Source organism: Micropterus dolomieu, linkage group LG03 (assembly GCF_021292245.1).
Source record: "Micropterus dolomieu isolate WLL.071019.BEF.003 ecotype Adirondacks linkage group LG03, ASM2129224v1, whole genome shotgun sequence".
NCBI classification, from domain to species: Eukaryota; Metazoa; Chordata; class Actinopteri; order Centrarchiformes; family Centrarchidae; genus Micropterus; species Micropterus dolomieu.
Genome location: NC_060152.1, coordinates 1,536,981 through 1,561,672, shown reverse-complemented (window position 1 = coordinate 1,561,672; position 24,692 = coordinate 1,536,981). Strand labels below are relative to the sequence as shown.

At 40.1% G+C, this 24,692-nt stretch overlaps 1 protein-coding gene across 1 annotated transcript in view; it reads left to right on the top strand.

The window, feature by feature from the left end:
• The window catches only part of LOC123967986 (CREB-regulated transcription coactivator 2), a 55,924-nt gene that overhangs the window by 6,211 nt on the left and 25,021 nt on the right, over positions 1-24,692 (top strand). The window contains exons 2-10 of the mRNA XM_046044424.1: positions 8,244-8,345; positions 10,479-10,595; positions 12,813-12,874; positions 15,981-16,049; positions 16,827-16,933; positions 20,083-20,109; positions 20,986-21,065; positions 22,198-22,247; positions 23,303-23,571. Coding sequence (XP_045900380.1) covers positions 8,244-8,345; positions 10,479-10,595; positions 12,813-12,874; positions 15,981-16,049; positions 16,827-16,933; positions 20,083-20,109; positions 20,986-21,065; positions 22,198-22,247; positions 23,303-23,571 — 883 coding nt within the window. The remainder of the gene's footprint in view (positions 1-8,243; positions 8,346-10,478; positions 10,596-12,812; positions 12,875-15,980; positions 16,050-16,826; positions 16,934-20,082; positions 20,110-20,985; positions 21,066-22,197; positions 22,248-23,302; positions 23,572-24,692) is intronic.

The following is a 24,692-nucleotide window of genomic DNA, read 5'->3' as shown; positions in this document are numbered from 1 at the left end:
TACACACACACACACACACACACACACACACACACACACACACACACACACACACACACACACACACACACACACACACACACAGCAGGAGTGGGTGGTCCAATCAGCTAATAGCATCAGGGTGTGTGTGTCGGTAGCAGCAGTAGCTCCGTGTTGAAGCTGTTCAGGATTGATAGGCCGTTTCTCTCTGAAACATCAGTTTACGTTTTTTTTCCTGGAAAGAAACAGAAATCGGAGATAGACGCACAATAGTGCGTTTAAAACACACACACAAGTGCACTGATCTTCTGCTTAAGTGAAAGAATGAAAGTATTGCCATCAAAATATACTTTAAAATACCAAAAGTAAAAGTAAGCATTGCCTATTTCAGAATCCCTAAAAATCATATTATTGATGCGTTCATGTGTTCATCACTTTAATGTTGCAGCTGTTAAAGGTGGTACCTTTAATCTATAATAATACATCAAACTCTATTGGTTGATTTTTGCATTAATTATTAAAGCTGCAACGATTAGTCGATTAATAAATTAGTTGTTAACTATTAAATTAATCACCTACCAAAATTGTGATAATTTATTAATTGCTTTTTTAAGAAAAAACGTCCAGATTCTCTGATTCGAGCTTCACAAATGTTTTTTTTACTCCTCTATTCTATCCTCACTTTGTGCTCGTGGATACAGTGATGGGCATTTTAACACACCAAACCATAAATCGAGAAAATAGCAAGCAGATATTAAATAATTAAAATAATAGTTTGTTCCATATCATATTTCTGTTGGTGGGAAGGTAAAAAGACAATACACAGCAGTAAATGTTTTATTGGTGACTAGGGCTGCAACTAACTTTAAATTAAACTTGAGGTTGGGTTAGGCACATGCTAAGTAACAGACAAGACAATCAAATAAATACTGGAGGAGCTGAGGTTAGTAAAGCAAATTAGTGATGCAAGCTAGTCCTTTAAAGCTAATGAGGAGACGTTTCTTTTTTGGGGGGGGGGGCAAAACATTCTGTGCCATAAATGTAAAATTGTGGAGAGCATCATAACCAACCAAAGTACTTTCCCCAAATCTAATGGTTGAAGTTTCTTCCCAGTAGGCTGATTGTTAGGTGTTTATTTATTATCTGCTCTAGCTTTTCCAACTATTTGTTCAGCGATATGGTGAAAATAATGGCCCAATATGATGTGAAATTACATATTTGTCATTTCTTGGGGGAGGACCCCCCTGACCATGACGACCACCACCAAACACTGACATTTTAAATTATTCTAATGTGCATCGCATGCTCATAGACACAAGAGCAATGCTGCTGAGACATGTTGTGTTGGGGTTTTATATTCAGACATAGTACGCACTACGCGCACAAAAATTTTTACGCTTCACCTCTGCTGCTATAACTTCATCCTAGGGGAAACACTGCTGTTATATTTGACTTCCAGTTTGAAGGTAAATATGTTTTTTAATATTTCAGAAAAAATCCTTCTCCACACTGTGTTTAGAGAGCTGCTGTCAGGTCACATGTTCTGATATTCTGTACCAAAATATTTCAAATGGAGAGACATCAAAACCTTGAAAATATGGCTTAAAGATGCTCCTTTAGTTGAGGCTAACAACCTCCAATTATGTTTATTTTAAGAAGTTTTTCTTTTGTATTTATAAATGTGTCTGCAGAACAGAGACTCCTGGAGCCTCAGGAAGGAACAGGGACTTTCAGTGGTTTCCCTGGTTTCTGTAGTTAATGGACATTTAATGTGGGCTGCTGGCTTTAAATACCCCCATCCTCACTGATAAATAGGAAATTGTTTGCATGTGCATGTAAAAGCTTTATTACTTCAGGAAAAGGTAACCATTTTATTTGTGCCGTAAAGGTAACAGATAGATCAAAGTGTAATTTTTAATATCCTCATTACACCAAAAAAACATAATTACATGAGTTCACATGATTGATTTGGCACTGGGAAATAGAACAATGTTACTCACAGTGTGTTGACACCTGTGCTGGGAACATGGGGGTGGGAACCAAAAAGGGAGGACACACGCTACCTGTCATCATCAAGATGGCGTGGTGCACAACTTGAGTTGTCTCCTGAGTGAGATACATGTCACTGGACTTTTGACTGATAAAGTGCAGTTGTAGGCTCCACACACAGTAAACAGCGCTCCGTAATTTCCAACCACAAAGCTAAAATCACAACCGTGAAGCTCAGGTTACAATAACACAACAGTAAATCTGTCTCTGCCCAGACACAAGCCTCTTATCTGAGGTCACTCAGATAACTGGGGCTGGACGATATGACTTCAAAATCAAAATCATGACTATTGAACATTTTACCTTGATTACGATTAATGAACGATTATTTTGTTTTTTGCCCTCATAGTTCCCTGACAAGGTTTGTACTTTCAATGTGCTCAACTATTAAATATGGGATATGTTCTTTGATCCACAAATGTCAAAAATCGATGATCTAAATGTGAATTTAAAATGTAGTGTTGACGGAACACAAAAGGTGGACCTCGAAAGTGCAGCGCCAGTCTGTGGCGTGCACATAATGGAGACGTGTCCCGCCATATTTGGTGCATTGGCGCTGCTGAATGAATGACCTCCTTCTAAAATTTCAGACAATCATTAATAACACTGAACGCTTGTCTATAGGGCTGCGACAAAATATATTGTTTGAGCATCATCATCGCAGGATGTTCAATGCCAAGCAAGTCCAATTAACTCAAACACCTCAACCGAAACCTGCACGGTTCTCATTTTCCACGACTAATCTACAAGAGAAGTCTGATGGAACATCATTTACTCCAATTTAAGGGTTTTTGGATACGCAGAGTTTGTTGCTAGTGAGTGACAAGCAGGCTTTGCATGCACAGAAAACCACCAATCCCAGTACTGATCTTGATCGGTTTATCAAACAGCTAAAGCCGGCCACGCCCTGTTAGTTGTCGATTGACAACTTGAAAATAAGTCAGGAACAGGAGAAAACCACTGACACAGTGGTTTTGGCTGCAAAAATAAAAGCAGCTTTTGTAAACCACTCATGGTAGTGGTGTATAGCTGCTCATTAGGGCTGTCCCCGACTAAGGATTTACATAGTCGAGTCAGAATCGTAAAGTCGTGCCTATAGTCGACTGATAGTCGAATCATGTGTTTTTGTGCGTGGCGATTGGGATCCGGGTCGGGGGGAGCGGTAGAAAGTAACGGTGAAAGTGAGAAAGTCTGGCAGTAAATGTACACTGTTGGTCACAGTGTGTCCATTAATAAAAGTCTGTATGTTGTTTCCCCCAACTGCTGGAAAGTGAAGGCAGTTACTCCTGAAGTCAACTGCGCTGCGTTACGGCTGCACCACAGTTTTGACCAGGCTAATGCAAAAACATAATTGAAAATCAAACAAAAATCACATTAGAAACTCAGCATCCTGCAGTTGTTTTGCACCGTTGGCCAATCAAGAGTTGTAGTGATGTGAAAAGTGGTTGTCAAATGTTATTTCTGTAATCTTAATCAATTGGGATTCCTTCATGTCTGAAAAGTGAAGCCATGCAGAGGTAATTTAAACCGAAATCAGCCAGCAGGGGGCGACTCCACTGGCTGCAGAAAGAAGTGCGATTGTATAGAAGTCTATGAGAAACTGTTTCTACTTCTCCGCTGATTTATTCCCTCAGTAAACACTTTCCAGATGAGTTTATGGTCTCACTCGTTAGTTTCAAGTCTTCTTCAACACAGCATGATGTTCATTTAGTAAATTATGGTCCAATTTAAAGGAACATAGGCCAGAAAGCAGGGGAGGCTTCAGGGCGGGGCTACAAGGTGATTGACAAGTCACTACCATGGCGACCTGTCAGTTAGGATAGAGGCAGAATTTTTGTTTTTAAAAGTAAATTGTTTTGTTTATTATTACATTTATTTATTTTTTAAGTTGAACTGTGATTATGTTGTTTTTTTATATACAGGATATATTAATAAATGAGGATTAAGAAGATAATTGAGCGTTAAGAAGAAATATAGCTTTGTTTTGGCCACCGGTCCAACCGTCAGCCTGCTCGTTATCTTCCACGTGGCCTCCTGTGTGCACCTCTCTGAAACACTGATCACTCTTCACAGTGATGAGTGAAAACACTTATTACAGAATGTTTATAACAATAATTGTTTTGATCTATATTGAGATCACAATTATTCATTGATGTTTAGGGACAACATATTATTAATGTACTTTCAAATTTAAATAAAAAGGCAACTGTTTTCACATCCATGATGTGCTGCATTTCTGCTAATGTACAGATCTTTGCATCAAAATAAGACTGGTCCTTAAATTGCATCATCTAGAGGCAAAATATAAATAATTTCACCCGGAAAGTCCACTGAGCGCTTTTGTCCCGTCCTCTGCACAGCGTTAACTTCCACTGGAAGTGAGCTGAGCAGGTTTTTGTCTCGTTATTTTGGCCTTTGTGTGCTTCTACCTGTGGCTTCTACTCTGCTTACCAGCAACGGCTCTCTGCGACCCGGTTTTGTTCGGTTGTCTGCACGGCTGCATCAGGGAGCATTTCGGAATCAAAGCGTTTGGCCTGCCTGATTTTGCTGACATGTTTAGATTTTGTTGATTTGGTAATCGGTGCTTGCTTTTTGTGCTTCTTCTATGATTAAGTAGGCTATGTAGCTAAATGGTTCTTTTTTTTATCTGTTTTCTCTTGATTTATGATCGGGAGTATGCATAGTTTTATTTTGAAAATTGACCGGATTCTCTATGCAGTTCTGTGTCTGACTTCTAGGGCTACAACTAACGAAACTAACTAAATTTTGATAGTTGATTATTGAAAGAAATAATCGAGTATTCCGATTATGAATTGCAAAATTACAAAATGTGTCTTATTTAGCTACCAGCTTTTAAATTAAACTTGAGGTTGTTTTAGGCATGTGCTAATTAACAGTCACGACAATAAAATAAATACCGCTTTCAAAAATACATCTTTTAATATACGTTTCTGCTGCAGCAACAGAAAGTTCCACTGAAATAAAGTCCTGATCTAAGCAGCTGATCTGCTGTCTACACGCCAGTTCTGCAACACATCGGGGCGGATTACCTGCTGCCTCATGCACAGACTGTTTTCTCTTCTTTAGAAGTATGATGAAATTGTCCGGTGTTCTCTAATCTTCAGCACTCTGTAGCAACATGTTCTCCAGCTGGGAACGTTGCCATGAGCGATGCATCGTTTATGACTCTAAAGTCAGGGCACGTCTGGAATGTGAACGCGGCCATTGTGTATCATAATTATGTGCTATTCTCAGCGCCCTTATCAACCAATCAATCAAACTGACTTAGGGAAACTGTATAGAAAACGTTACTGCGCATAAAGTGAAGTAACACGGCTTTAGCGTAAAGCTTGCTCGCTAACAAGACGATTCTTCATCATCCACAGAGCAAAAACATGTCTCCTCTTCAGATGCTCCGGTTTTGCCAGGAAAGCTCAGCTTTGCAGACGCTGCAATTAAAAACCTTTTTGGCTGAGTGAAAAGTGAAATGCTCCCACACTTTGGAGGATTTAGGTCGTGAAGGTGTTGTGTTAGCAACTTTACTGTTCACATCACTTTACTCTGTTAAGCTTACGGTGTTGTGACGGCCCAATGACGTCATGAACGAATCGATTATTACATTTGTTGGCAACGAATTTAATAATCGATTCGTTCATTAGACGTGTTTGAGAGAAGAGCTAGAATTTCGGCGAGTTTGCCATTTGTGATGGAGACAAATTCAAATGCGTAACAAAGCAGGAGTGAAACTGTCCAGTGGACAACTGTTTGTGTAAGAAATGAAAACCTTCATTGGGCTGTGTGTCACTGCGGGCATTCTTCAGCTGCAAGCGAGGAGAGAATATTGGCAAAAAGAGAAGTAGCTTTATTTACCCCCAAGAAAGGGACAGTTTTGCAGTGATCGGACCCACCCACCATAGTCTCTCCAAATCCTGTGGGAAGCACTGAGGAAAAATCACGTTCTTTAATTTAAGCAATTGGAGGAAAAAAGTGGCAAAATTATGAATGTAATTGTTCGATGTTAGGCAAATTTTTTCATTTTGTTTCATTTCAGTGCATCCCTATAGCAATTTTCTTGATTTTTAATAATTTTCTGGGAATAAACGCAAGGGCAAAGGCAATCATTGCCAATAAAAGCCAATGGTGTGCACTCTCAAGTGGTTTTTATTTCAGCTCTCTGCTGCAGAGGCTAAGAAACAAAGGTTTAAGGTTATCAGAAACCCCCTCAGTTTTTGGGAGGTTGTTTTCAAACCTTGGCTCAGGTTTTAGAAAGCTATTGAGGAGGGCGCCACAGGTGTTAATGGGTTAAACTCCATCAGATGTTAAATGTTTATTTTAAGCTGAGAAATGATTTCAGTGATTAATTTTCACAGTTTGAACTTGACCATCCTTTAGTGACGTTGATGGACTGGAGTAAATGACTCAGCTCTTTGTGATTCATAATTTTCCTCCGTCATATGAAAGGTCTGAGTCGGCACTTAATACTCTTGCAGCCACTGATTGATTGATTGAAAACTAAACCTGAACCTCTTCACTCACCCACCAAGTTACTGAGGGAGTGATTCTCCTCTCTGAACAGTAATTAGTTCAGTAGAGCTCAGAAACACAGAAGCTGTTATAATAGTTGTTGCATTAACATTGGTGTTGAAAAACGAAGCTGTAAATTTAAGTTTTTAACGGTAATGCTTGCCAATGCTTTTAACACAGTTTTTTTTTTTTTTCCAGAAGTGTTTTGCAAACACCCAAGGACATGAGCAGATAGAGGACAAGGACAGGAGAGATTAAATTAGTTCATCACACATGCCAAGAAACTAGGCCTGTGTGTTCCTGATTGTCCGCATGCTGTACATATATACTTTTATAGGTTTTCTCGTTTTTTATTTTTTTCAGTCCATTTCTCGTTCTTCGAAAGGAAACTGATTCACAGAACGTTTAAAGTAAACACAGACAGTATGCGTTCATTATACCAGACCTCCAGGTCTGAAAAGAGAAGCCGGTGCTGAAGAGCCTTAAACCTGCGATCTCTCTAGCAGCCAGCAGGGGGCGACTCCACTGGCTGCAGAAAGAAGTGTGATTGCATAGAAGTCTATGAGAAACTGTTTCTACTTCTCAGCTGATTTATTCCCTCAGTAAACACTTTCCAGATGAGTTTATGGTCTCAGTCGTTAGTTTCAAGTCTTCTCCAACACAGCATGATGTTCATTTAGTAAATTATGGTCCCATTTAGAGGAACATAGACCAGAAAGCAGGGGAGGCTTTAGGCCGGGGCTACTTTGTGGTAGGGCTGGGCAGTATGGCCAAAAATGTTATCATGATAAAACATTTCATATCATCCGATATAATTATCACGATAAATGTCAACAATCATGATTTCTTTTCAATTGAAAGGAGGATTTTTGCTCCTGATGGTTAATTGTGTTTTAACTCTTCTTTATGTTCAGAACAAACACTTGACGCCAAACAGTGGATCACTTCACAAATCTGAGGCAGAACATTCAAAACTATTATGATAAAATCTTTTATCATCAAATAAGCACAAGTGAAATTAAGTAAATCTTTTTTTCAGTCCCTTTCAGAAAAATTAAGTGCTAATTCGTTAATGATTCAAATGAATTAAATCAAACATTTATTGATATATTGAACATTTGTTATTTGTTGTTTGTCATATTGTTATTAGGAAATATATTGCGATAATTATCATGATTGGTTTTTGTCCAGCCCTACTTTAAATCTGATTCTGTACTGTGAGTAACCCTAGAGAGAGTGGGGGTTTGGAGGAACCGCTGCCTTAGGGAGTGGCAACCTTGTGATTGAGTTACCCACAAGGTCACTATCACTGCGACTTGTCAGTTGCTCCAATACTTGCTAACCCCGTATTTCATTATCTCTCTTTTTCCTCCTGGGGCCACATTTTTTGATTTATTACAAATGTTCAGAGCTTTCTGTCCTTTTCATTATATTGCATGCACGTGACTCAGAAGATGGCTCACGACTCGGTAGAAGAAACAGCATTTGTGAGCAGATGATAGTGAGGACCTGTTGCTCTACAGTCGCATGAACTCCGATCTAACCGTCCAGATTGAGGTCGCGTTTCTGATTTGAACCACATATGAAAGTGGATCAAATCAGAACTGGAAATGATTGTGTTCTTAATTTAATTCTTCTGACTGTTAATGCATTTCTTTCTCCCTGTCTCGTGCGTGTCTTCCTCCTGTCAGCTCCAGGCCCAGAAGCTCCGTCTTGCCAGGAGTCAGGGTCCGTACTACAGCGGCTCGCTACCCAACGTCAACCAGATCGGCAGAAACCCTCAGGACTTCCAGGTGACTACCCGCTGACGTCATTTCTGCATCTTCTATTTTATTTATCTTATTTTTTTTCTGAAGCTCACATTGCTTTTAACTCTTCTGTTACTGGTCCCACCACTACAACAACTGTTGTTTTTGTATTACTTGTTCTATATCTTTAACTACTACTCGTAGTATTTATACTACTACTTCTGCTACTTCTGCTCTGGGACATTTTGATGGTCTTCTGGGACATTTACGACTACTGCTTTCACAGCTTTTTCTTAGACTCCTAAAATGATTTCTGCTGCTACAACCTTTATTCCGGGAATCCACTGACTCCGCCAAAGGCACGTTATGGCTGCACCACGGTTTTGATGCGTCTTTAGCACCGGCATCAAAGTCCACTGGAAACGTTTAAGCAGCGGAGTGTGAAGCCAGCCCCACGTTATTGACTTGTTATTACTTTGTCCTTCTTTTGCTTCTACTACCTTCTTCACGGCTCTATGTGACCCCGTTTCGTTCCGTCAACTTCAGGCTGCATATCCTTCCTGCCTGGTTCGATCTGCTCTGTGCTGCTTCACGCGGCTTGTGGCAAAAATAGACCTGCTACCTATTCTCTGCAGAGTGTAGCGGAGAGCTGCTTCTGGGACGCACTGCGGCCGCATCTGGTGGACTTAGGAGCATTGACTATAATGGGCGCGATTAGCTCCGGCAACCGTTATGTGCCGTAGCCGGAGTCCGTGGATGTTGGGGGTTAGTGGTCTGCTGCTACAAGAAATATTTCTGTTTACCGTCATTACCCACTACTAGCATGCCTGCAACATCCTCATTTTCTACTACAGCTAGTACTGCAAATACTAGCTTCGCTACTAAAATAAGAGCATCTACATATAAAGTCAAATACAATTAGAGGACAGAAGCAGTTGTGGTGAGTTGGAACTTGTGGTGTTTTGAGGACACAGTCTGCTGTGTCACCAAAATCCTGCAGCCTTCAGCTCTTCACTTCTGAGTCACCAGTCTTTCTCATCAGCTCTGCAGAGCCAAACTCATTCTGTAATGGATCTTCTCCTTCGCTGATATCACAGCTGAGACTCAGCCTCCCTCCTCTTCCTCCTCTCTCTCTGAGGTCAGACAGTGATGAAAGTAACTTGGCTGCAGGTAGTGGGATGTTTTTAGGCTTCTCAGCTCCACTGAGCTCCACCGTGGGAGTTTGGAGGAATTTTAGGAGGTCGAAGCCTCCGTAATGTGGATCTTGTTTCTTCCATGTTTTGATTGTCCAAGACATTAGTTTGTGAAGCAATGCTCTGGTTGTCTTTTTTTCACCAGCACATTAAACACAACATAATAGTTCTGATGAAAAAGAAAAGATGGGAAATTCCAGATGCTGATCTATGGACTGTCTTTTCACCACATTTTAACCAAATTTTATCAAATTCTGTGATTTTGCGGGCCTTTTTTTTGTGAAGGTTGTAGCATAAAATACCTGATTTTGCTGCAAAATTGTGACGTTCTTGGGTATTATTATCTGTTATTATAGATTATGGTTCAATCATTAAACAGGATCCTGGTCTTCACTTTCCACTTCCTTTGCTGTTATGGATGTAGGCAAATGTGAGACGTTGGTATCACACATGTCTGCTGTGTCGCGAGTTCAAAGAAGTGTTTGTTGAACTTGTGACAGAGTTTTGCAGTAAAAGGCGATGATGGGTCACATTTGCAGAAATGTTGCTGACAAACAGTAAAGACAGAAACCTTTTATATAGCTTTATAGTCAATAAAAAGGCTTGAGAATGACAAACATACCTTACATGTCTCGTCAAACAAAAAGTATTTGGGCTGTAACACACCTCAGCTTGCTCTGTGTGAGCAGCAGTTCTGTTGTATAACTTGTCTGAATACCCTAGAATAAAAATACAAGCTAACCAATCTCTTAACATATCTGAAACACAAACCACATCTTTATTTTTAAAATTCAAACCACAATGTTTGACATGAAATGGATTTACATCCGACTGAAACCCACAGGCCTGGAAATTGATCTCTTGAAAGAGTGGGAGCTCTGGTAAGGGCGCTGTTCTCTGCATTGCTTTTGGACTGTAGAAACGATGAATCAATACACATAATTAATTCTCTCTCGCTCTCTCTCTCTCTCATGCTCTCTCTCAGGGTTCCTTCCCCTCCACTCTGGAGTCCAACAGGTCCACTCGGCATCACGGTCTGGTGGAGCGAGTCCAGAGGGACCGCCGTTTCATCTCCCCGGTCCGACCTTACCGCAACCGACAAGTATCCTTCATTTTACTGCCAGCTCTAAATATACAGGCTATTAAATGAGCCCAAAAGACCCAAACCAACATGTCAGGCCGTCTGTCAGCAGTGTCTGACTCAGTGTCCGAACACAATGGTTCCTCTTAAAGACGAAAGTCTTTAAGAACTCCTCACAGATATGTAGTTTCATGATGTTAGGAGTACTTTAACTGCTGGTGATGGGATTAGTATATAAGAAGAAAAATATAGAATAGCATTAAACTGATCCTTTTATTAAACATAAAAATATTTCTACCTTCTTCAACCATCAACAGTTTTAACAGTTCAGCAGCCTGTGTGTACATTTTGCCGGCCTGTTAATTCCCCTGTCAGGGCCATCTAAATCATCAAACAATGCACTGCTGTGAAACATCACACAGAAATATTATTGTTTCTCCTGTGAGGTTTGCTTTTTGTTGTCTTGTCAATTGGACAGTTATTATCTGTTTTTAGGTCACAGCAGCAACACAACATTCTCTTTGTTCCAGTGACTCTCTGCAGGCCGATCTGCATTCAACTTACTTTCTGTATTTAATGGATTGTAAGTAGGCAGCAGCCTGGGTAGTCACTAAGTGGAAGTGAATTTATGCCTTGAAAGGATAATTTTGGAATCCGTGAAGTAGATGCTTCAGCCGGCAGCTGAACATGCTGCAGTGGCTGCAACATATTCCTTCTGGGCGATTGCGGCTGTCTTAATGGCGTCCACAAAAAGGGCTTCTTTTTGACAGCGACATGCTCAGACTGTTATACCAAATGATGTACGAGCACAGTATGCGAGTAACTACCGTAACTACAACCTACAATAATCCCCCCACCCTGCTATATAAGGAGGTTGTGGATTCGGCTAGCTGGATATTCAGCTACCCTAACCCTTCAGCTGCCTTTTGTTGAAACGTGTTCAACTTTTCATAAAATCGATGATGTGCTCCTCAGTTTCACTTTTCATCAACTGACCAATGACAGCCTGGATGGGGTGGGACATAAAAATGGTTTGACGTGCTTCAGTAAACTTTCAAATGTTGAACTCCCGCATGAATGGTTCTGATTATTGATGAGATAGCAGCATTAACAAATGAAGTAGGACATGAAACGGCTGTTTTGTCCAACTGTAATTAATTTTGTACGACATTGTGCTTCTTCTTTTGGCCATATTGTCCAACCCTACTTTCAACCTCTCTGGGTAGAGACTGTGACTAGAGCAAGTCCTATACTGTACTGTGATTGGCTTTGCGGAGTGTCAATTGCTCTAAAGGAATACATTGCAGCTGGTTCAGCTGCTGACTTAAGCCACCTACTGCTGGATTCAAAACTTGCTGTACCTACTAGTAATTTTAACACCAACATACGTGAAAACTGAGCCCAGGTTTAAAAATCGTGAAATTATCCACCTAAAGGGCAGTGTCTGTGTTTAATTTAAGGTTTAATTTCAGTTCATGTGAATGGGATTTCTTTGTCTAAGTTGTTTTTTTTGAAACAGAAGATGGTGTCTTAGACCTGTAAACCTGCAGTTGTTCAAAGTTAAGTGGCTATACTGTTACTGGTTAGAGACACCAAACAAATCCTCACAAGATCTTTAAATTCAGGTTACATGAGGCCCAGTTACAGATTGTTTATTTCTTGCAGTGGAAAAGGTGTTAAAAAGACTGACTGCCAGTGTAATTTAATGGCATCAGTAGTCTTAATTCAAACATATAAAAACATGAGAGCCAACAGATAAAGGAAGAGAAAGCATGAAAGTTGAGTAGCTCAAATCACCCTGGACATCTGAGTTAAACACCCGGTCTGTTCGTCAGAAGGTGTGAAAGAGTGGAGCTGGAAACACACTGAGTGTGAAGCTGTGCAGTCAGTGCTGAGAACTGTTTAAATCCTCTCCTTTACAAGTCTGTCATCTGATGGCCAAGCAGAGAAGTAGACTGTGCAGTCTTATTTGTGTTGTCTTATTTATCTGAGAACTGTGATTTTATACTGGATTCTCTGGCCTTTTAACTATACCTTTTTGGGTGGCAGTAACGTGCCTGGGCGTACCGGGGCGGCCGTTATAGTGCCTGGGCGTACCGGGGCGGCCGTTATAGTGCCTGGGCGTACCGGGGCGGCCGTTATAGTGCCTGGGCGTACCGGGGCGGCCGTTAATGTGCCTGGGTGTCCTTTCCAAGTATTACTTTATATTGCTGTTTCTTTAACCAGTCGTTTCCTCAGATGGACAGCTCGCCGTATAACTCCGCCTACCTGTCCCCACCTCCTGACCCCAGCTGGAGAAGGTACAATCTGTTAACCTCCCCCTTAACCTCCCTCCTGTCTGTTTGTCTCCACAGAAACGTGGCTGTCCGCAGGGATGCCCGTTTGTTATTTTGTTTGAGTCTCCTTTGCTGCCACTGCTCAGACACTTTTCTGAAGCCTTCGTGACACCTCAGTTGGTTTAAAAATAAAAAGCAAAACCACATGGATTCACGGTACATCACATGATGAGACAAAGACAGAAGAAGTGTAAAAAATGTGTTTTTGTTATGATAAGGAATAGATGACTTGTAAATCTGAGTGGATAAGAGGAAGCACATTCCCTGAGGCTATTCACCTCTTGAATTATAGATATTTGGCACCTTAAGGTACATGTGTTTAGCTTATTGACTCCTCTCTACATTTATTACGTTGTTTTTAGTCACCAAATTATCTTTACTAAAACTCTGGGTCCTCTTACCAGCTTTTTTACGCTGACTCCACTCATTTTACATCCAACGCTAATACCTTATTAAATCAAACACCCATAGACTTAGATCACTTGTTAGCTAGTTCCTTTTGCTGATAAAGGCGATAAGATGGAGGTGAAAGCTCAGAAACAGCTAATGGTATTTTAACACACATCAACTTACACTTTTTAATAATTATAAATAAATGTACAGGTACTATAAAACCTTAAATTGTGTCTTGATGGAACTTGCCAAAGTCCTGTGTTTTTATTTAACCAGGTCCCCTTTTAAACATTGAATATAAAGAAGGCAAAAATAAATAACTAAAGCAAGGAATTTGCAGTTACTGGGCAAATGAATTCAGCTGAAGTTCATCCCCTCCCTCCTGCTGAAGTGTCCTTGAGCAAGCCATTAAGCCCCCCCTCCTCCCAGCCTTAGGGCTGCTTCCTCTCGCTCTGAATGAATTAGCACAAGAAAATCAGAATCACATGAGGTGACACTGAGGCTTTATAAAGGTTTTTATGGATCCTACTGAGGCTGCTGCTTCGGTTAATTTGACTCTGCAGCAGTAACACTAACCTCTAGACAACTAACTGGAAACAACGTTGATTATAGCTGGCGTCTATCCAAACTTGAGTTGGTTTTGAAGAGCTCTCAGTTCTTTTTTTCCCCTCCCTCTTCTTTTTTTGGTTGCTCTTTCTCCTTCTGGGAATCTGTATTTTTTTCTTCTTCAGTTTTCTGTCTCTACGTTCCAGTCATTTAATTTCCTCCTGCCTGCCTGCTTGCCTGCCTGAGTTCTTTCTGGTTTTCTTCTAACAAGACAACAATTACCCTTCAGAGAGAGACTGGCCTCGGTCCACTGCCCCAGAAGGTCCCACTGCACATAACAACACTCAGTAATACTCTCACACGAGGCTGGCAGATAACCTCCAACCGTTTCCTAAAGTCTGACAAAGGGAAAGACTGTTTAGGTTTTACTCCTCCAGCTGTAATTTTGTCAAGTCACCAACCACCAATTGGAGTCTTTCGAAACAAGTTATCTGCTGAAACAGTCATAGTTGTTGCCAATTTCGAGAGAGACCGATCCTATCTGCACTTTGTCTTCAGTTGCCTGAGAGGAGTTGTCACATTTTTGATTCTGGGTTTGCCGAGGCTGCAACGGCCTCATTTCAAGAAAGAAGCAGAGTTTATACAGTATCTCACAAAAGTGAGTACACTCCTCACATTTTAGTAAATATTTGATTATATCTTTTCATGTGACAACACTGAAGAAAAGGCTTGTATAACAGTGTAAATTAACTGTCCCCTCAAAATAACACATCACACAGCCATTAATGTCTAAACCGCTGGCAACAGAAGTGAGGACACCCCTAAGTGAAAATGTCCAAATTGGGCCCAATTAGCCATTTTCCCTCCATGGTGTCACATGACTCATGTTAGTTTTACAAGGTCTCAGTTGTGAATGAAAGATACTGTAGACAAGTTAAAAGGAGTGTGTTTATTCAGCAGAGATGTGGTAACCGCTCGAGTATCCAGTTCTGAGCGGGATGCAGTTAGTCAGTGCTCTTCTTAAGAAAGAGAATCAACTTTCATTGCCAAGTAGGTTTACACCATGCAAGGAATTTGCTTTGGTAACTTGGTGCATAACAATAAACATAAACCTATATAAATATGAAGTTGGCAAGTTATACAAATATAAATATAAAAGACTTCTGGTGTTCCTGCCATATTTTTTGTAACTATAAACAATTGCTGTGAAAAGATCAAACCCAACAGTGTGTTAATCCACTTGTTTTTATGACTTCCCAACATTATCCAAGGCAACCGGTTAACACAGAGGAAGACATTTGATTAACAGCAAATAACACAGTAACATCTCTTACTAAAATATGATAAGATATAATTATAAAACAGAGGTAATTATTAAAATAAAGGTCTGGTACTGTTTGCAGTGGATCTAAACAAAGGCCTTCACTCTTAAGATTTACAGTACAACTAATTAAGGCTTATCTAGGCTTCTGAGACAGTTTTTATAGCATGTTAACAACCCAAATGCGATCTGTGCTGCAGGGCAATAAAACTTTGGCTTTGCTTTAAAAGGATGAAAAGGAGAAGTTTGTTTTTAGCTGCTCTTGCTGCACACAGCACAGTGAGAGTAGTGTTCTCCCAATTAAAGGAAAACCAACTTCATTATGTTCAATGTGTTGTGGAGCAAGGTAGCTTTCTTCTGTCTCTGCTGCTGGCAGACTCAACAGTCTACCATGACTTCTCCAAATGTGGGGATTTACAGCTTTTCTCTGTTTTGAATCTTTGTAAATTAAATATCTTTGAACAAGACATTTCAAGACATCAAAATGTGGTTTGTGGAATTAAATGGGACAGATATTTTACACCAAACTAAAATATTGGTGTTTTTATCTTTTCGAACAATCGCTGATACACAGACACACAAAGAAACTCCAAAAATAAAAAAAGACTTTGTGCCACATCAGGTGAAAAGCCAGCCTCCCTCTGTCCTTCGATCACTGCCTCCATCTTTCTCCTTCTTTTCGCTTGCGTTTGTTTTCTGAGCCAATGCTCTTCTTCTTCTCTCCATTTTTTCTTAGTCCGCACTTTTTTTTCCCGATGCTCTTGCTCGGTGGAGAAAAATAACTTTTTGTTCTTGTCGATCATAAAAAAGGAATTGGTCCGGAAACTTCCCCGGGGATAAAAGCCAGTTGTTTCGTCTCCCCACCACTGCACTCAACAGGTGAATCCTCCTCAACCTCTTCTTCCTGTACTTCCTTCTTTTTTTTACTTCCTTCTGCTGGACATCCTCCAGCTACCACCTTGAGAGTGGAAGCATGTCTTGTACAGAATAAATAATATGTGGGTGAAAATGAGAATGTTTTAAATTTTACATTCATACATTTTTATTTCTTCTTCACAAATCATCAATCCTTTATTATCACTTTGTGAATTCTTCCTTCCTTGTCTGTCTTATCCTCCTATGGTTCTCCTTTTTGTTCTTTCATCATTCTCAATCTCCCTCCATTAGCCTCTGTTTATTCTACTACTCTTTTATCTGCATTACCTGAGCTCCTGTTACATAAATACATCTGTAAAGACCAGGACACACAGAAAGTCTCAGTTCAAGAGACCAAAGAGGTCATTTTCTGTGGCAGGAGCCAAGCAGAAACAGCTGTGTTCTCAGTTGCTGGGTCCTCTGTCGATTGTGTCTGTAATGCTTTAAATAGTTTTCAGTGTGCATTGGCCTCAAATTAAGAGGTTAAATATTTTCAATATCATCTTGATGTTCTGAAAACAATCTCAAGAAGATTAAATGTCCTGCTCTCGTGTGTGAGAGGAAATAAGATATGTCTTTTTTATGTTTAACATTTTTAACACAGCTTTGGTTGGTATTTTCAGTTGTGAAGGGTGTGTTTCACCCTAAAATCACACTGTGATTTTGTTCTCTTATTTTCTCTTTCTCCTTCTCTCTGTCTTTGCCTACATCCCTTAACACCGTGTGTCTCTCGCCCCTCAGGACCAACTCTGACTCGGCCCTCCACACCAGTGTAATGAATCCTCCCACAGGAGACCCCTTCACCACGGGAGGACCCACCCTAACCCCCCAGAGCAACAGACGCACTGGTGAGGCCAAACTCCCGATCAAAAACACTCACTCTAAAATACACAACCAAGAGAAACAGTACAGGAAATGTACCTTATGTTGTGTAATTTTTAATAACTAAAAAGACTCTCTGGCAGTCTTGAACAACTTCATCTTCAGGTTATTTGTAGTGCAACACCATCCATGCATACTTAAGAGGTGAAGGGTGCATTCAGACCAGGTTCACTTGCTTTATTTATATTCTGGAGCGGGAAAAAGCAGGAAGCTTTTCATTCACAAACCGAACTATCACATATAAGCTCTGGCGGAGAGAGCATGCTCTTATGTGTGCCTACCTAGGCATGCTGACAGTATCACTGGTATAAAGTCTGAATTAATAGAGAGAGGCTATGTTCATACAACCAGATGAACAGATTATTGCATCAGAAATTTTTACTGCTAATTTGTGCTGGAGTTCAGAGCCTCTAACCGACGTAACTTCCCCATTTCGGTTATTTTGGTTATTCAATCCGGTTAATATTGTGTGTGTTCATGCTACTTTCCCCTTGAAACACAGTGTGTGGGTGAAAATCATTTGTTCCACATTGATATTAACTAACTGAGTGAAAGTTTAGTAGCAGTGGTCATAATCATGAAGCGCCGAATAAAGGGGAACCATGTCTCTGTGATCTGCAAGTCAACATTACCTTATTAATTAACATTTAGATAGCGTAATGGATTTGTGAAATCTGTGAATAAATAAACCCAGCCTTAATAGTTACAGTATAAACCTTGTCAGTGAAATATGAGGGCAAAAAAACAACAACAAAAAACAACCATCAAAAACAAAATAATCGTTCAATAATCTTAATCGAGGTGAAATGTTCAATTAATCGTGATTTTGATTTTAGGTGAAATGGTCCGGCCCTACTGCTAACATTACTGCATACTGCTCGGTGTAATGCTGTCATTAATGAGTCCTGTTTAGCCATTTCATCAGCCCTAATTACATAATCAAAATCTCACTCTGCCTCCGCACACAGCGCACTTGTCTCCAGATTTGTCTCCCACATGAGGTAGTTATCAGTGTAATTAAAGATTTGCATTGACTACGAAAGCCTGTTAACTCCAAAAAAGGCGCAGTGCTTTCTGCAATTGGGTCAGATTGAAGTCGGGCCACGTTCACACCTTAAAATGAACCGTACCAGAGTTCGTTTGGAACTGTAATGTGACCACCTCTTCATCTAGGTATTGGTATGGTGGTTTGGTCCACACCCGAGTACGATTGCTGTATTCACATCTGCCCAAAAGATCCGCACCGAGTATGGGAAACAAACTCTTGTGTGATTCAATTGAACCAAAAAAGACACCCTAAAAAAAATCCTGACAGAGCCTGCTGACCAAACCTGCAGAGTTTATTCCAAAGAAGTTTCTACACCCCAAAACACAAGTTTGTTAGATAAGTTAATGCTGGGAACAGCAAAATAACCAGCATGAAGAGAGTGCAAAGGATATAATGTAAGACCCAGGACACAAAATTAGCACCAGTCAATAGCCATATACTGGTAAAATATTCAAGCGACTGGACTTGCTTCACTCACCAACAGTAATGTATTGAGTGTGTGGCAAGTTCTGAACATTCAGTAGCCATTTGGATGGGGGGCAAAAACTTAATTTAGCATTTGGATATGAAAGTATTGGTAACCAATGTAAAGACGTCAGGGCGGCTGTAATGTAATCTTTAGGTGCTTTGTTTTGGACTGAGTAAAGACTTCTGTTCTCATAAACAGACCAGAAAAAAATGGTTTTATTACACCAAATTCTCAGTCCAAATTCTGGACTGTGTTGCTCTGGAAAATTGTGCAGCCAGATTAATGGCAACATCCACTGAAACTCATCCAAGTCTGGCTCGATCAACAAGCAACATTTTGCTCTTCGTTGTATTCAAGTATATATAACATTTTTACACGTCCAATGACATAGCTCTGACTACTTAGTTTTTTAATTTTTGAAGTGACAGCATTTGTGCAAAAGAAAATATGTCAAACATAGAATAAATAAAATATGTATAAGTAGTGATCCCTGTGCGACGCCTCAGCCAGTTTTAATCTTTCAAGCTCCGTTTTGGAACAAATCAGTGGTTGTTTTTAGGCGATCAATGACTCACTGTTCCTCCAAACTCACATGTTAATAACCTTTTAAAAGTAAATGTTCTATATATAAAATCTCTGTAGCTGGACTTCTCAGGTCTCCTGGAGCAAGCCGTCTGGTTATTTCCCGGGTCTCCACGAAAACTGGTGGAACTGCTTTTAGCTTTTATGCTCCAACTTCCTACCCAATTATGTTACCCCAATGCTATCGTCTTTTAAAACCAAACTAAAAACATTACTTTACCGGTCTTAACCAACAATTTATTTAAATTTATTCTTGCATATTTCATTGGTTTTAACTCACATGTCTTATTCATTTATTTAGTCTTATTTTATTCTTAATTTTAAATTAAAAATGGAGCAGTTGGTAGAAAAGCAGTTCAAAACAGTGCCAGAACAAGAGGAAATCTGAGGTTTTGCCATGTTCAACATGAACATCACACATTGTAGATAAGTAATAAAATATTGAAAAGCATAATAGGTCTCCTTTAATAACAATATAAGTATATTATTTTAAGGAAAAGGGACTGAACATTTTTATTTTACTTGTGCATATTGCACAGGCTGTTTCACACTGCAGATTTGATTTAAGAACTGATTTTGGTGGACAGTTTAGGAGAACATTTCACAGAAAGACCTATAACAGCCCAACAGCTGCCTTGTTCATTCATCCAGTCAGGGACTAAAGGTTTAGATTGAAGCTTGACTGGAAGAAAGTCATCTTGTGTTGTCTGCCTCGAGCTGATTCATATGTCGCCTCTTAAAACCACAATGACAGAAGTGAAAATGGTGAGATGTCTGTCACCCAGGTTTTCTTTTTCTTTATTTTGGCTGTGATGCACTGATGGTGACCTGCTCTTTGTTAAACTGACTCTTCTGGCCCGACTGAGCAGCTCACACATTTCCTCAGGAAAGATCTCAGTCTAAACAGGTTTTTCTCTGGCTGCCAGCAGAATGAGGATGTTCTGAATGTAAACTGAGCCCAATATTTCCACCTGGATAAAAAAAAACAACTTTTGTGTGTCTATGTGATCTTGCAGGTCAGAGTGATGGAGAGAGCAGAAGAAGTGAGTTATATACAAACACATTCACACACACACTGCTGTCAGGTTTCAGCTCATTGTCTGATTTTCAAAGATCTGAACTGATGGTCACATTTCTGAAACAGGAGCAGCATCACTTTTTATTTATAGCAAATACACATGACTGTCATTGTGGTAATTAGTAGCACATGTATGGGCTCAAATTTTACATTTTGAGCTACTTAAATTTTGTTCAGAAAAAATATTAAAAGCCTGTAGTTGTACACCCCCATTTTTAAACCTGTGTAAAACGTCTGCTTGAGAATGTAAATAAATAAAATTAAAGTGGTCTATGAAACATCAGAAAATTGCCCATCTGCTACGCCACAGATCTTTCAGATGTCTTTTTTTTATTCTAACTCATAGTCAAAACCCAAGAAATATCCAGTTCACTATAATTTAAGACAAGGGAAAGCAGAAAACCCCTGACTTTTGAGAAGCTTGAACCATCAAATATTTTGCACTTCTGCTTGGAAAAAATACTTTTACAATGAGTCTCTTAACAAAATAGTTGCTGATTAATTTTTCCGTAGACCAACTTATCAATTTATAGACAAATGATTCACAGCAGAAAACTGTGAAACTCTCCACACTGCGACCTCATTGCCCTACATTAGGTGTGTGACTCTGAAGTTATACATGCAGTTACAGAGCAAAAACCAAAACCCTACTTGTAACCCAAGCTTGAGCTTGTGAGAGCCCTGTAGGATTTTACGGGCAACCATAATATGTGAAACACGTGACTCTGCCAATTTACATGTGCATGTAAGCTGACCTATCGTATCATTTCACAAGCTCTATATCTTCTTGACCCATATTTAAACTCATGTGTATGTGATGATGAAATGTTTTGTCCCTCAGTGTTTCCATACCCTGTTCCCCCCATTGAAGAGAATGTGTTGGATGAGGGGAAACTTCTCAAACCCTGGGACACCAAGAAGGTAAAGAAGCAAAACAAGGATTTTCTCTTTTGTGTTTTCCTGTTTTGTTGTTCCTTAGTGTTTTAAATGTCTTTAATGGATATGTGTGTTTAAACCTCAAGATTGCTTTTTAGTTTTAGTCCTTAAAATAGCTACACTTAATAGGGTACACGAAAATCGTTAAAATTTTATCAATTCCGATTCTACTTATGGAATATGGTTCTTATGTACTCTTGATTCGATTTCCAGCCCCTTCATCACAGATCTTGTCAGCACTCGGTGACCTTCATCCTCTTCCTCCTCACTCATCTCCCCCTTCATGGCTAAAGTGAAAGGAGTCTCTGTCCTAGAGGGGCGTCTCTGGGGACTCGTCTCTAAGAGAAATATCTATTGAATCATTTGTAGCCATCACTGGTTTCCCTTCAGTATAAAAGGTGTTTTGTACCTGAGATGTTGCTACTGTTAGCGTTAGCTGGATCTGGGGCGTCACTGTAGCTGGGAGAGCGCGACACGTTGAACACGGTGAAGCGTTCCTTCAGATTCACGCCGTGTTGAAGTAAAAGCTTCGTCATGTTGGAGCTGCTTCCTGCCTCGCACCAAACCTCCTTACTGCAGCTGGTGCATTTTGCTGTGGCGTTGTCTGTTTTAGTGAAGCTAAGCCAAACTTTGGAGCGTTTGCTGCGGCCCGCCATGGTGCAGGACTGGAAACAGAAGGAATCTCTTCTTCATGCTTTGTTCACATAACAAATGAGGTGACGTTAGGTCGGCGTAATATACTCACCGCAGTTCAATCAGGAGCTGAAATATGCAGAAAGTTTGGATTCTGCTTCTCTGTTCCTAACCAATCCACGGTTCTTGATATATAACCCTAAAACTAAAAGGAAGTTTTGGACAGGTGTGTTAAAACGGTTCAAATCTCAAACTAAAAGACAAAAACCAAATGGAATACTTTTTCCCCCCACAAAAAAACATTGGTTCACAAAATGTTTGCAGTCAATATCGTTTTAATGTTGAGAAACATTAACTACTATTATTTTGGAAACCTGCATATTGCAGTTATACAAAATGTAAATGACAAAAAGACTTGACAGCTGTGTTCTTCACGTTGAGGAAGAATTAAATTTGTTTTTTAATTTTATATTTCTCACTCCAGTTGCCTCTGTTGTCATCCCGACCCAAGTCCTGTGAAGTCCCTGGCATCAAGTAAGTTTGACACCACTACACACACACACACACATTACATCACACATTATGTCATAACCACTTTTGACATTTCTTTGGTGTGGCCTGAAATTTGATATGTCCGTTGAATAAGAGTCATGTCTAGGATGGGATACTTTTACTTCTGACTCCCTGCAGGCAGTAATCAGTTCCTCTGCTGCTTTTGTTTGCCCCATCTTTAACTCGAAAGTCACGAGAAAAACAAACGGTGTCACATATCAAATATTCTCTTCAGCCTTTAACCAAAGAAAATCTGAGTACTGGGAATACTTTGAGGCACAGAAAGCTAAACACTAAAGACGTTAAAGTGAGGAAGATAGATGTTTTAATTCTGAAGACGACAACATATTTTTGAAAATCTGACTTGCAGTTCATGGAGCTGTCAAGTATATTTGACTGCTCATTTTGATTTTAACAATTCAGATTCCAAATCCACCTCTGCCTTTCGATTCCGATTCTTATCGATTTACGATTCCAATTCTCGGCTAAGGTGCATGGAGTTTCATGCCAAGTCTCCGGTTTAAAAATAGCAGCAGTTAACTTTGTGTCCACCACAATTTCAGCAATTTGGTAAACAACTTGCCTGATTGCAATGAGGTACTAGTTAGCTCAGGGTTGTCCTAGGTGGACTCCTTGTTGATTTGAACCCAATGCGGGCGTAAGGTGTTTACTCATATTTGTAGTGCATCCTCCCGTGCAAGAAAAAAGCGTCTCACAGGTGTTGCACTGTGCTGACCTGGGCTTTTTCAGTGTAAAATAAAGCCATACTTTTGAGCGCCACTTACTATGCTCCATGGTTGCATGGCTGCAGAGCCTGGGAGCAGGGTGGCCACTACAGAAACCAAAACTCGCATGTGTTAAATGTGGAACCGATGATTGAATTTGAAGCCAAATTCAACGGAACTTAATTTTTTAAACTGTTGGAACATCATCTTGATGCCCAATCGGACTGCTCACTATGACGTTGATGCTGCTGATTGTTTTCCAGCATGTTTTAATGTCCAGGAAGATCTAAATCTCTGCACCTCCCCTTTCAGTGTCTTTACGTCCCCGGAGCAGCCGTCCACGCCGGTTCACGGTGTCCCGTCGACCCTCAACACCGGCGGCTCGCTGCCCGACCTGTCCAGTCTCCACTTCCCCTCCCCGCTGCCCACGCCGCTTGACCAGGATGAGCCCGGCTACCCAGGATCCTCCTCTCTGAGCGGGGGCAGCAGCACAGGGAACCTGGCTTCCACCCTCACTCAGCTGGGCATTAACGCCGCCAACGCTCAGGGAGGCAACGGCAACTTCCACCACCATACACAAGGTGCGTACAGGCTGCTGCAGCGAGTGGGTGTTGTTTGATTACTTAAGCCCTTGGCACACATTAAGACGGGTCAGTCTGTTCAGTTGATTCAGGAGCTAAAAGCGTCTTAAATCAATCCTTTTATAATAACTTAGCATCATATGACAGTGTGTCTGTTTCTAGCTTAAATTATTGTGGAATTGATCGATACAAGACTTGTTGTTCGTGTAAAAGCTTGTGGCAGGTTGCACAAAACGTCCTTATTTCTTCAGCTGAGGAGTTCTTTAAAGTTTATATATTCCCAAAATGCAGGAAATGGACTAAAAGGGTAGTTCTAGTTTAATACAACAAGTGTTTGCAGAGTTTTCCATAATTTCTATCTGGGATAAAAACATTGTACTCGTCAAGTTAATATCTGAGAAAGTGACGTTGCAATATTTTCCTTTTTTGCAATATATATATATATATATATATATATATATATAAAAACAGATCACCAGATGACTTCAATCCTCTATTTTAGATAAATTAAACATCCCAGAATTATTTAGGTGATTTTGAAAGGGAAAATGCATAGGAAATAAATTTAAAAAAAGCTGGAAAATGTCTTTTTAGTCTGAAGACTTTTTTGAGTGCAAACCATCCTTTCTTGAGCTTTAATGCAGTAAACATATTTTAAACAGTTAATTTGGCTCGCTTGACATTGCATTGTCCTGCGATGTGACTATTGTGCAAGGGGACATTGCAATGACGATGCTGAAACGATATATTGTGCAGCTCTAGTGGGTGGAGTAGCCACCGTCGCGCAATTGTTGATAGACTATTACACATGTAATGTGTAACCAGTCAGGTAGTGACGTGGGCGGGATGTTGAGCGAGACTACAGACAGAGAGGCGTCTATATCACAGCCAAATTTAAAATTAGTTTAACCCTAACTTTTTTTGTTTTGTTGATCCAAAAATGATCTGAATCATAGGTTTTGTGATCCGTTGCACCGTAAGTTACAACCCGTTCTCAAAAAGGCAATAAAAGAGCTGATTTATTTCATTGAAAAACTACATATAGCAGCTTTAACTTGGTGACTACAGTGTGGGGAAAAAACTATACAAAAAAAAGAGTTAGAATCTGGAATTATCCTTTG